This window comes from Quercus lobata, chromosome 3 (genome assembly GCF_001633185.2).
Source record: "Quercus lobata isolate SW786 chromosome 3, ValleyOak3.0 Primary Assembly, whole genome shotgun sequence".
NCBI classification, from domain to species: Eukaryota; Viridiplantae; Streptophyta; class Magnoliopsida; order Fagales; family Fagaceae; genus Quercus; species Quercus lobata.
The window spans coordinates 17,849,704-17,863,900 of NC_044906.1; the positions used below are offsets into that span (position 1 = coordinate 17,849,704).

Genomic DNA, 14,197 nt, shown 5'->3' on the forward strand with positions numbered 1-14,197 from the left:
GAGAATGATATGTGGGATACACACGTCGATATTTTGATATCTTACAAAAAATAATCATGTTTCAATCTTTTCTTGTTCCCCCTATAAATTTCCAAAAAATGAATTCAAAGAAGCCCTCTATTTCCATTATTTTCCAATAAAAGGTTTCTGCAAATCTAGGCCATTTCTTTGATCTTTGATTTGAACTTTCACTTCCATGGTAATTCCATTTACTTTCATCTTTATTCAAACAATGGCAGACAATGACCATTTTTCTTTTGTCTGCATAAGCAATGTAAGACAATGACACTTAGGCTTGTGAAGAAGTTCTCACTAAGCTAAGCTGGATGCAATGTACATGTGAGTCTTTAGTCATTTAATGATAGATATGAAGGACTGGTTCTCTTAGTAGGCTTTTGTTTTTAATGGTGTTAAATAATCGATTATGTACTTGTTTCCAAATTTAATTGATTTTAAGATAGGAACTTTCACTTCCCTGTATTTGGCCGGATCTGAAGCTTCAGAGATTCAACTCAAATGACCTATAATGGTCACCCACTTGCACTCATTGTTATTATATAACACAGTTTCCCTCCAGGTTTAAATTATTTATATTACAACTGTCATTGTAGTACTGTTGCTCACTTTTTCTTCTTTCAAATTAATAAAACTTTGCCAACTTCTTGTCTAGACTCTTCTCTAGTATCTATTTGATAACCTTCCTATGTACTTGGCTGGATTCGAATCTTCAGAGACTCAACTTGAAGGACCTATAATGGTTACTCATCACTTCCATTCAGGTTTACTTTAACATATTTATAACAACTATCATTGTAGTGTTCTCACTTTTTTTTCTTTCAAAAAATTTCTTTAATTAATAAAAATTTGTCAACATGTAGTCTAATATTCCATTTAGTGTGTTTGCTCTTTCTCCATAAACTAGGTTTGTCCTTATTGGACATTGCATTTTTTTTTTTCTTTTAGTACCATAGAAACCATTTCTGTTAATTATTTATGTTGATTTGTTGTTGACTGTTATTGCAGACTGTTTTTAAATCTTTCATGAATGTTTAACGACAATGCTTTGTGGTGATTAACATAAGTGGCGTCAAGGAATATTGTCCTTTTTTTCAAAGAAAAAATAAATACTATAATTACTTTATTTTGATTTGAATAAGGAAACACGATAACGTCATAACGAGGTTAAACACTTTGATGATATAACTAAACCTAATCATTAACCTGTTAAATGCACGTGAAAGTTTGACGAAAAATATTTATATGTGGTACATTTTAATGAATAAGTATTAATAAATAAAAATTTAAATTAGAAAATTTGTAGAAAAGAACATACCTAATTTAATTGTAATTTTTTTAGAGAAAATAAAATCTAATTTAATCAAAATTTGTTTAGTATGGGCTTCTTTTATCCAAAAAGACAGTGAGTTTTAATTATTTTATACAAATATTAGATTTTTTATTTTATTTTATCCTCTGTCGTGCACTTTGTGATGAAAGTTTTTTACCATTAAATTAAAATTAGCTGAATTCCCACACGATGTGCGATGCAACTTATTATTAGTTTTCTCTAATATTTCATTAAATTTTACCAAGAATCTTGTAGCTTCCAATAGAGACATTCATGATTTAAATCCCCCAACTTTCGATGTATAAAAAGATTTCAATAAATTTCCTTGTAAAAATTGTAATATTTAGTTATTTTATAGAGAAAATAGAAAATAGAAAGATTGCATGATATAGTGGTTAATATTGATAAGCATGTTTCATGCCTACTAAAAAAATGCATATATCATTCAATTTTTTTTTTTTTAAAATTTTTATTTTACATTCTTGATTGTGTATTACTAATTTTTCCCCATTTTTGTTGGAGCTTCAATTGTTGCATGATATAGTGTTTCAATTGTTTCTCACATTAAAAAAAATATTGTTTCTCATATAAATCTTAGAAAAATGATATTAAAATTTCATTATGCTATAGCAAAATAAATATATTTATTCTAACACACACACACACACACACACACACACAATATATATATATATATATATATATATCACATGTGACTAAAAGGAGTTAGGAAATTTAAAGGATTAAGATTAATTTTAGTGAATTCACAAATATTTAATTTTTTATGGCTTTTGTGTTAATTGTCGTCAAAGCAACTAAACATAAGTAAGAATGTTATATTCTAAATTTATTATTATTATTATTATTCCAACTAAAAATTATCTCTTATATAGAGTTTATAAAAATAATCATATAAATTCATTTAATTAATGCACAACTATAGATAATTAATATATGCATTTACTCTAATGGCTAATTCAAGAATTAATACTTTGATATAAATGCAAACTTTGTTGATTTAGAAGCCTAAATAAAGAAAATTTTAAGGAATGCGCCATATGGTAAAATTTCATGCTTTCCCGTATGAGATTTTTGCTTTTATAAATATATTGATTGATTGATTGACTAGCTTGTAACTCATGCATATGTATTGATATACTTAAAAGATATACATTATGCGTAGTATAATTCTTACATATATAATTCAAAAATTATTGATAATCATTGTTATTTTTTTAATACTTTAAAAGATCTTGTAAGAATATTACTAGGTAGAAAATGTAAATTATCCATTTTTAAATTTTTATTTTTTATTTTTTATGTTCATTAATTCTAGGCACTATGGTTTTTGTATGCAATAACTCAGTTGAATGAATATTTATGATGTGGTCTCACATTTAACTCCAAAATTAAGAAATAAAATTCTCTCTAAAAATAAATAATTTAGGATACATGGTGCAAAATTGGACTTCAATTGTAAAATCTAATCGGATTTTCTTTAAGTTTTGCCTATTAATATATACTAACCTCATCACACGCGCTTCACACGTGCGATGAGGTTTTTTTTTAGTGTTATAATTTTTTATTCATTCCAATTTAAGGTTTACATGTTTTCTCATTAATATTATGTATTTAGAATTTATGAGTGGATAAAGTAATTTGAAAATTAACAAGAGAATGACCATATTTTTTAGGTAATATTTTAGTGGAAGCTAGAGTTGTATTTTTACCGGATTTTCTTTTAGTTTTGTCTCTACTTTAACATAGGGGTGTAAGGGTATTTTTGAATAAAAAAATGAGGATCCCAAACAGGGGAAGTCCCTTAAATAATGGTATAGAAGATATAGATACCAAGAAGTTTCTTTTTGGTGTAGGCTAGATATCCCTTACTCATGATAAAAAACTTTACCGGTCGAGCTAATTAGAAACCACATAGTTTAGCACTATTTGTAATTCTTAAAATCAAATTAAAACATATATAGTAAAAAAATGGTGTGGAAAATTGTGGCTGTAGGGACACGATTTTTAACGACCCAAGGATGACGTTGGGCTCGTATGTAAAGGGCCCGAACAATACGATTTGTAGAGAGTGGGTTTGAAAAGGCTGGACCTTGGTCGTTGGGCAACGGTTAGTCAGGATTTTCATGGATGCCCATACGAAGGTGGATTTGGCCTGTATAGCTAAGCCTTACGTTGATGTGATTCAAAAGGTTTGACTCCTCGGAATTAGTCCGAGGAGCATTACCTTCTCACCATTCTTCCTCCCTTTTTCTCCAGGATCCCCTCCTTCCTTGCTCTCTTTCCCTTTTATACTAGTATTTATCTCTCGTTCTTCATCTACGTGTCAGTTTCTCCTTGTTTGGGGCAATTACTCGTCCTATCAATCTTCACGTCAGAGTGGTTGGGAAAAGCTGGATAGCATGGTAGGGGGTATGGGCTTGTCAGGTGCTGGGCTCCACGTTATGGTATTGGCAGCTTTCTCGCTTGTACTGCTCTTGTACTGAGTTTGTTCTTTTCTTCAGGCGTTTTGTGAGGTGTTGAGTGTGAGATCGTCCTCGGCTACATTCTTGGGCCATTAAGGGGTTCTCATCATACCTTCTCGGCAGGAGGGCTCCTCGGCTTGGGCTCTTGGGCCCTTAATGTGAAGTGGGCCGGGATTTCAAATTTCAGGCCCTACAATAGCCCTTCGAAATCTTGCTTCCCGACTTTTTAGTTGGGGAGAAGGGTTTTGGTGATGCTGAGCCCACCTCGTGACTTGCTCAAGTTCCATGCCTTACTGCTGCTTGTGTTCTTTCATTTGCATGGGAGATGTGCCTAATTAAGAGGCGTTACTTCATTCTTCATCCGCGTAGTGTCCTTTGATGTTTCAGTACTCGAGGCGCGCCTTCACGAGAACCTTTAAATCTTGGGGTGGCGGATAGTGTTGGAAATTGTGCCAGAGCTGCCTTGTCTGCAGCGTTTCTTGGGAATTTGCTCAAATTAAATTAAATGACACCTTCTTACCCATTATATAAGTTGGATAGGTGGTTATTCTCCTGGCACATAAACCCTTCTGCTCTCTTCGAAATCATAGCCCTCTATCCATAACCAGTTCTCACCTCCAGTGTCGTATTCCCTTAGTTCAATATGTCTGAGGCTTGGGTGGAGGTGGAGGAACTTCACCCGCCACAGAGGCACCGGACCCTTCCAAGACTTAAGGTGGTATGGTCTGGGCAGGGGAGGCACAGATTTAAGGTATCTTCCCGCTTGGATATGGTGGGAACGGTACCCCCACCTCTTTCAGTCAAAATCCGAAGCAGGTTCTGGTCATACCAGATTTTTGGTGTGTCAGAAGAAAGGTTTTCCGCCATCAGCGCCGTCTGCTATATCGCAGGCGTGGTTCCGTGGAGGCCCATCAACTTCCAGCTGCCTGCACCTTTTCTTCAACGGTGCGGGCCTCAAGTTGGGTTCCCGGCACCTTTTCTTCAGCTGCGCTAGCCCGGAGCCGAGCTCTCTGCACCTTTTCTTCAATGGTGCAGGCTCCACGTTAGGTTCTTTGGCTGCCTGAGTTGAAGGCATGTAAAAGTATTGCGGAATGGCTTCCTTAGATGAAATTTTGAAGCGGCAGCGCGGCTCTTCTCTGCACCTCTTCTTCGGCTTTTCCTTCATTCCTTTGTATCTTTACTTTTCGCTTGTGTAGTTAGTTTTAATATGAGCTTATTTAAGCTCCTTCATTGTACACTGTACTGTTCTTTTGTCTTAATAAGAAATGAATTTGCTTAATCTCAAATACTTTTCTTTTCTGCAACAACTACTTTGTGCATGAATATTAAATATACACTTTCCTTTAATGATACTTAGAGCAGGAAAAAACCTTAAAACAAATTCCTACTAGTTTAAACTTACTGACATTATCAAGTATAACAATAGTAATCCTCAATAAATTAAACTCTTGGAACTAACCGAGATAACGGCCGAGCGCTGTGCGATGCATGCAAGACAAATGTCAGAGAACGATAAACTCTAAATAATTCACCCGAGAGGGTAGCCGAGCAGTGAGGGACTTCGATTGTGTTTTTGGTAACATATTGCTCTATATTGCATCAATCCCTTTGGTACTGAGGATCCTAGAGTAGACTAGGGAATCCATGCAGTTTAGGGATTAACCCAACTGTCAGTGGGGAGTTCTCCTCGGATAGATTCTAAGGTCCATGTGACGTAGTTTTTCTTTTAAGTAGTTGGTTTCCCCATAGGCTTGAGTCCGAGGACCATGCAAGGCCCTGGTTCTGTCCAAAACTTGTAGTTTTTCTTTTGAGTACTTGGTTTCTCTATAGGCTTGAGTCCGAGGACCATGCAAGGCCTTGGTTCTGTCCAAAACTTGTAAGTTTTCTTTTGAGTACTTGGTTTCCCCATAGGCTTGAGTCCGAGGACCATGCAAGGTCTTGGTTCTGTCCAAAACTTGTAAGTTTTCTTTTGAGTACTTGGTTTCCCCATAGGCTTGAGTCCGAGGACCATGCAAGGCCTTGGTTCTGTCCAAAACTTGTAAGTTTTCTTTTGAGTACTTGGTTTCCCCATAGGCTTGAGTCCGAGGACCATGCAAGGCCTTGGTTCTGTCCAAAACTTGTAATTTTTCTTTTGAGTGGTTTCAAAACTTGTAATTTTTCTTTTGAGTACTTGGTTTCCCCATAGGCTTGAGTCCGAGGACCATGCAAGGCCTTGGTTCTGTCCAAAACTTGTAAGTTTTCTTTTGAGTACTTGGTTTTCCCATAGGCTTGAGTCCGAGGACCATGCAAGGCCTTGGTTCTGTCCGAAACTTGTAAGTTTTCTTTTGAGTACTTGGTTTCCCCATAGGCTTGAGTCCGAGGACCATGCAAGGCCTTGATTCTGTCCAAAACTTGTAAGTTTTCTTTTGAGTACTTGGTTTCCCCATAGGCTTGAGTCCGAGGACCATGCAAGGCCTTGGTTCTGTCCAAAACTTGTAATTTTTCTTTTGTATTTATTTATTTTTCGAACGTAAACCCCTAGACCAGGGCGGGGAGAGCTGGCTTGAGGCCAGAAGCCCCTAGAGATGCCCGCGCCATTGGCACTGCAAGGCGTAGCCCCTAGCAGAAGTTTATGTCGGAGCAACAACTGCATGTCGCCGGAGATGGAGGAAACCCCACGAACCTCTGCTTGCTAGAGAGTTGACTCCACCGCCACCTGCGCCAACGCGCAAGCCTTCCCACATACGGTGCCAATTGTAGGGACACGATTTTTAACGACCCAAGGATGACGTTGGGCTCGTATGTAAAGGGCCCGAACAATACGATTTGTAGAGAGTGAGTTTGAAAAGGCTGGACCTTGGTCGTTGGGCAACGGTTAGTCAGGATTTTCATGGATGCCCATATGAAGGTGGATTTGGCCTGTATAGCTAAGCCTTATGTTGATGTGGTTCAAAAGGTTTGACTCCTCGGAATTAGTCCAAGGAGCATTACCTTCTCACCATTCTTCCTCCCTTTTTCTCCAGGATCCCCTCCTTCCTTACTCTCTTTCCCTTTTATACTAGTATTTACCTCCCGTTCTTCATCTACGTGTCAGTTTCTCCTTGTTTGGGGCAATTACTCGTCCTATAAATCTTCACGTCAGAGTGGTTGGGAAAAGCTGGATAGCATGGTAGGGGGTATGGGCTTGTCAGGTGCTGGGCTCCACGTTATGGTATTGGCAGCTTTCTCGCTTGTACTGCTCTTGTACTGAGTTTGTCCTTTTTTTCAGGCGTTTTGTGAGGTGTTGAGTGTGAGATCGTCCTCGGCTACATTCTTGGGCCATTAAGGGGTTCTCATCATACCTTCTCGGCAGGAGGGCTCCTCGGCTTAGGCTCTTGGGCCCTTAATGTGAAGTGGGCCGGGATTTCAAATTTCAGGCCCCACAGTGACCTTTTAAAATTATGAGAAATAATATTAAAATGTCAACAAAAGGTCAAAGGGTGTAACTAAAAACTATCCTCTAACTCATAGGCTCTTTATTTTTATTTTTTTTCTAAATATTAATAATTTTCAACCAGTAAAAAAATGCTAAAAAAAGATTGAAAAATTCCCAGGAAAAAAAGTCTAAAAATACTTTGAAGATGAATTTTTATTAGAAAGAAGAAGCAAACCCAACAAAATAAAATAAAAAGAATATATCAAAAAAAAAAAATTTAAAAGTCCTGAACTCACATAGTAAAATAATTAAAAAATTTAAGGCGGCTACCCACAAAAATTGTTAGATCCCCTTGCCATTTTTTTTTTATTTGACATAATCTACTACTTTCTTCTTATAGGGTGCCTTCTTCTTTTTGTCAAAAGTACTTTTAAAATTATCACAATTTTTTGGTTGTAATTTTTATAGCAAATGATTGTGGGAAGTTGTGAGAATAAAACGTATATGATAACTGATGAGTAATTTTTTTTTTTAACACTAACTAAGTAAGTGGATTTTTTTTATTAAAAAAAAAGAAATAGATAACCGCTTTAAAAAAAAAAAAAAAACTTGTCTCATATAAATATTTTTGATAAGTAGTAAAAAGTGGATGGCAAGGCAATGTGGGATTTTAACGTGGGTTATTTAAAATAAAATAAAAAAAAAGATAGCTGTTTAGAAAAAAATATTGCAGCCAATTCAAAAAAAAAAAAAAAAAAAATGTAAAGGTGGAGTCATTGAAAACCAACGGAAGAGTTTACAACATATTTATAACAACTATCATTGTAGTGTTCTCGCTTTTTCTTCTTTCAAAATTTTCTTTAATATTAATAAAAAATTTCCCACATGTAGTCTAATCTTCCCTTTAGTGTGTTTGCTTTTTCTCCATAAACTAGGTTTATCCTTAATGTTTCTTAAAAAAAAAAGAAAAAAAAAGATTGTCCTTACTGAAAATAGGAAGGATGAAAAAAAAAAAAAAAAAAAGAAGAGAGAAAAGTGGAGAAATGATGTTTTTAGTAGCTGTTTGGTTGGAAGGAAGGGGGGAAAACTAAAAACTTTTTTATCATTTCTCTATTTTCTATCCTCCCATTTTTTCACTCTTCCAATCAAACGGATCCTTAGTACCATAAAAACCATTTTCATTAATGATTTATGTTGATTTGTCGTTGACTGTAATTGTAGACTCATCCCCTGTTTTTAAATCTTTCATGAATGTTCTACAGCAATACTTTGTGGTGATTAACAGTTAATTAACATAAGTGGCGTCAAGGAATATTGTCCTTTTTTTCAAAGAAAAAATAAATACTATAATTACTTTATTTTGATTTGGATAAGGAAATATGTTAATGTCAAAATGAGGTTAAACACGTTGATGACATAACTAAATCTAGTCGCTAACCCATAAAATGCACGTGAAAGTTTGACGAAAAATATTTATATGTGGTACATTTTAATGAATAAATATTAATAAATAAAAATTTTAATTAGAAAATTTGTAGAAAAGAACATACCCATGGGCGGTGCTACACTATTCTCAGGGGGTTCAAATGAACCCCCTGACTTCCCCAAAAAAAAAAATATATATATATATAAAATATATTTTTTTTAGTTTAATACTATAATTTTTTTCTTAAAAATATATTTACACTCCTTGACTTAAATTTTACACACTCTTATTACAAGTATTTTCAACTCTAAGAATAAAAAGTTAGTATTTGTGAATTGTAAGGGTCACTATTTTTATAAATTTATGTTATGTGTATGAGTGTGTCTAATATTGATTGTGTGCATTATTTTTTGTTATAATATTATTTGTGTGAATTATGATGTGTGTGAATGTTTGTATGTACATTATAATATAAATATATATATAATTTAATAATTAGGAAATAGATATGGTTTGTTACATGTGTGTATATTGCTATCATGTTATAATAACTTTTTGTTATAAAGTTGGTAAAATTCAAAAAAAAAAAAAAATGAAAAGTTAGTGATTGTCCAAGCATTTGATTGGTTAAGTAGATACTAGTGTATAATTTTATGTATAAATGAGTGTAGTTGTGTGCACCAATAATTAATACAAAACCAATGAGTTTAGTTTAGTCATTTAGTTTAAAATATTTTTATAAAAATAATAACAAATAGATTATAAAAATTGCATAAAAATAAAAACGTTAGATAAACTTAACAAAATAAAATGATTTTAGGCTCATAGCTACCCACATTGGCAATAGATACTTATAATAAACTATCATATAACAATTCAAAATTTGAATACTTGTAGAAGGAAATTGTAAAACTTCATGTATTAATTTTTTTTTTTTTTTTTTTTTTGTTGATAACTCAATATATTCAAGTTCTTTTTTTATTAATTTTTTTAATGACCCCCCTAAATAAAATTTCTAGAGCCGCCACTGAACATACCTAATTAAATTTAAATTTTTTAGAGAAAATAAAATCTAATTTAATCAAAATTTGTTTAGTATGGGCCTACTTTATCCAAAAGACAATTGAGTTCTAATTAGTTTATACTAATATTAGATTTTTTAATTTTATTTTATCCTTTGATGTGCATTTTGTGATGATTGATTTTTACTATTAAGTTAAAATGCCAACAAGTTTCTTTTTGGTGTAGGCTAGATTCAATCTCACGCTCATATCCCTTATTCATGATAATAAACCTTACCGGTCGAGCTAATTAGAAACCACATAGTTTAGCACTATTTATAATACTTAAAATCAAATTAAAACATGTATAGTAAAAAATGGTGTGGAAAATTGTGGCCTTTTAAAATTTTGAGAAATACCACTGCATACCTTTGGTGCAGTAGTCATTCCACAAGTATAAGTGTTTGTGGGGTGTGGGAGGCAAAAGTTGGGGTTCAAGTCTCCAAGAGGGAACTTCACACACATATACACTTAGATTAGGTTAGAGTATAATTTTTATCTTGTATAAAAAAAAATGATAAATAATATTAAAATGTCAACAAAAGGTCAAAGGGTTTAAATAAAAACTAGCCTCTGACTCAGAGGCCCTTCTATTTTTTTCTTCTTCTAAATATTAATAATTTTCAACCAGTAAAAAAAAATGCTAAAAAAAGGTTGAAAAATTCCCAGGAAATAAAGTATGAAAAGACTTTGAAGATGAATTTTTATTACATCAATATTGTAAAAATAGAAAGAAGCAGCAAACCCAAAAATAAAAAAAGATATCAACAAAAAATTTAAAAGTCCTGAAACTCACATAGTAAAATAATTTAAAAAAAATTGAGGCAGCCACCCACAAAAATTGTTAGATCCCATTGCATTTTTTTTTCCCTTCTATTTGACATAATCTACTACTTTCTTCTTATAGAGTACCTTCTTCTTTTTGTTAGAAGTACTTTTAATTAAAATTATTACAATTTTTTTGTTGTAATTTTTATAGCAAATGATTATGGGAAGTTGTTAGAAGAACACGTACATGATAACTGATAAGTAATTTTTTTTTAACACTAACAAAGTAAGTGGGTTTTTTTTTTTTTTTTTAATTATTAAAAAAAGAAAAAGAAATAGATAACCGTTTAGAAAAAAAAATACTCATCTCATAATTTTTTTTTTTTTTTGATAAGTAGTAAAAAGTGGGTGGCAAGACAATGTGGGGTTTTAACGTGGGTATTTAAAAATAATAATAGATAGCTGTTTAGAAAGAAAAAAAATGTTGCAGCCCATTGAAAAAAAAAAAAAAAAATGTAAACGTGGAGTCATTGAAAACCAACAGAGTTTACTTTAACATATTTATAACTACTATCATTGTACTGTTCTCACTTTTTCTTCTTTCAAAATAACACTCTTGGTATGATAGTCACTCCACAAGTATAAGTGCTTGTAGAGTGTGGGGGGTAAGGGTCAGGGTTCAAGTCTCCAAGAGGGAGTTTCACACACATATATACTTAGATTAGGCTAAAATAGAATTCTATCTTGTAAAAAAAAAAAAAAACTTTAAAATTAATAATAAAATTCCCACATATAGTCTAATCTTCCCTTTAGTGTGTTTACTCTCTCCTTAAACTAGGTTTGTCCTAATTGGGTATTGCATTTGTTCTTATACTACCATTGAAACCATTTCTGTTAATGATTTGTGTTGATTTATTGTTGACTGTGATTGCAGACTTATCCCCTGTTTTTAAATCTTTCATGAATGTTCTACGACAATGTTTTGTGGTGATTGACAGTTAATTAACATAAGTGGGGTCCAGGAATATTGTGCTTTTTTCTAAGGGAAAAAAAAAACTATAGTTACATTATTTTGATTTGAATAAGGAAATCAGTAAATGTCATAATGTTTATTCAGCAAAAAAAAAAAAAAAAAAAGTCATAATGTACTGTTAAACACCTTCATGATATAAATAAACCTAGTCGTTAATCCGTGAAATGCATTGAAAATTTGATGAAAAATATTTAGATATGGTACATTTTAATGAACAAGTATTAATGAATAAAAATTAAAATTAGAAAATTTGTAGAAACGAAGTTAACTAATTTAATTAGAATATTTTTAGAGAAAGTAAAATCTAATTTAGTCAAAATTGGTTTACTATGGGGTCCAAAAAGTTGCTGGTGGGTTCTAATTAGTTTAAACTAATATAGTTTAGATTTTTTTGATTTGAACCTATGACATGCACTTCATGATGATTGCTTTTTACTATTAGGTAAAAATATCAAGAATTTTTTTTTTCTTAGGGTGTAGGCAGGATTCAATCTCATTCTCATCTCTTGTATTCAATGATAAGAAACTTTATCAGTCGAGCTAATTAGAATCTATATAGTTTAGCGCTATTTTTAATATTTAAAATCAAATTAAAACATATATAGTAAAAAGATGTTGTGGAAAATTGTGAGCTTTCAAAAATTTGGTTTGATAATATTAGAAAGTCAACAAAAGGTGAAGGATATAAGTAAAATTGATCTCATTTGTATTTAAATTGGGCTTTGATTTTGTGTTAGTAGATAATATAGTGCATTATAGGCCGACATGTGGCCGACCTATATTTATAAGTACGTCATGGCACCATGTTTATTTTGGTTGTAAACATGCACTATTATAGTTCAATTAACCTGGGGACATGAGAAAATCTACACTTTAATGGCCAATGTTAAGAGATCTTATATGACACTTAATGGCCATATCACTTAAACCTGCCCCAACATTATAATATGATTTGAGACCACTTAAAGAAATGGGGGAGGTACCTAAAAAACTCTATACAAGGAAAGTGGGATTGGGATGTCATGTTATTTTAAATTCCACTGTTTTAACATGACATCTGATAGCCATTAACTCTGTGGTGGGGATTGATTGGCCAACTTTCTTAGTTCTCTTTCTTAATTAGAGCACTTTTGTACTAGCTAGCTTAGACATCCTCTTTCATAAATTTTGATCAAGACTTTGATAAGGTAGGTTTTCATTTGATATCCTGTCCCAATGATATTTCTGTCTCAAGATTCATAAGGGGTTGAAGTAGAGATCATGGCCATTTTGTGGTGACCTTAAATATGTTGGACACCATTTTTTTGACCTTGTTGTTTATGTGACACTTTGTGTTGGCCCAAATAATAAGACTTATTTTTTTAACATGTAAAGGATTGTTCTTAAACATCTCCTTTCTTTTTCCATAGTCACGTGGCTGTCAACTTATCATTGGCTCTAGTTAAATGATAAGTAGAGCATATCTAGTTTGTATTCACCTACTCTACTCATCATGGTTGTATGGGCCAGAATAAAATTGTTGGTCAAAATTATCTATAAATATTGTATCTTAGATTTTTTTCAATTAAATTTAAGTATATGGTTGTATTGACCAATACAATGCAAGCAATGTATTATTATTTTTAAAAACGAATAAATTCAACCATAAGATTTATTGGCAAATATAAACATACATGATTAAATAACATAGAATATCTATGAAACTGTATCTAAATTTTATCCTAATTTGTTTGCTTCAAATGTCTCGTTTGAACGGTAATTGTTTTTAATCACTATGAGTGGGGGAGTCGGATTCAATACAACTCTCAGTCTCTTCAATAAAAGCTGAAGGAGGAGGGGCACGATTCTTGCCATTCATAGGGTGGTAATGCACCTCCATTGGATTTCCAGATTTAATGGTTTCCATAGTGTACTATTTGATATTTTTATATTTTAATGGTCCCACAAAGGTTTACTTAACTGACCTTTAATTTGTGAATTTCGATTCTATATATAGACCCTTTCCTCTTTGAACTTCTTGCTTCCCTTAAGTTTTTTCCCTAGTCTTAACAAGGAACACTTTAGTGAGGATAGTTAAGATGTTTCTTTTTCTCATTTTAGTAACCCATGTGTCAGAAGCATACAATACTTGCCCTAAATGTGGCAGCATTGATGTTCCATACCCTCTTAGCACTGATGACAACTGTGGAGGCCCTAGGTATAAAGTCTATTGCAACAATGGCATTCTTGAGTTCTTGTCAGCTAGAGGGTTTTACTACAAGATCCTCAGTATTAATCCAAGAGCTTATAAGCTCATTATAAGCCCACCCCCAATACAGAAAGGCACATGTTATTCTTCTGATTTCAGTTCAGAAGGGTTAAAGCTTGATGAGAACTTGCCCTTCAACATATCAACTCATAACACTGTCATGTTGTTTAATTGCACTGACCGCCTTCTTTACTCGCCTCTGAATTGTTCTTCAACCAGCTTTTGTAGGCAGTTTGAAGACAATGTGGAGGAGGGAATTGGGTGTAAGAATACCCTTTGCTGCCATTACTTGAAAGATTCTGCCATGACTTCACATATGATAAGGATCAGGGCTATAGGGTGCACTGCTTATACTTCAATGGTGAATATGAAGCCTGGATCTTCCTTTGATTCATGGACTTATGGTATTGGGCTTCAATGGGTGCCCCTCAATTGA

At 33.0% G+C, this 14,197-nt stretch overlaps 1 protein-coding gene across 1 annotated transcript; it reads left to right on the forward strand.

The window, feature by feature from the left end:
- Nucleotides 1-13,591: 13,591 nt before the first annotated feature.
- On the forward strand, nucleotides 13,592-14,197 carry LOC115980469 (wall-associated receptor kinase-like 20). Its single transcript, XM_031102712.1, has one exon. The coding sequence runs from the start codon at nucleotides 13,592-13,594 to the stop codon at nucleotides 14,195-14,197; it is 606 nt and encodes a 201-aa protein (XP_030958572.1).

Bases quoted from the DNA above. Each gene is read 5' to 3' on its own strand.
- LOC115980469 (XM_031102712.1), top strand. From the start codon at position 13,592: ATGTTTCTTTTTCTCATTTTAGTAACCCATGTGTCAGAAGCATACAAT.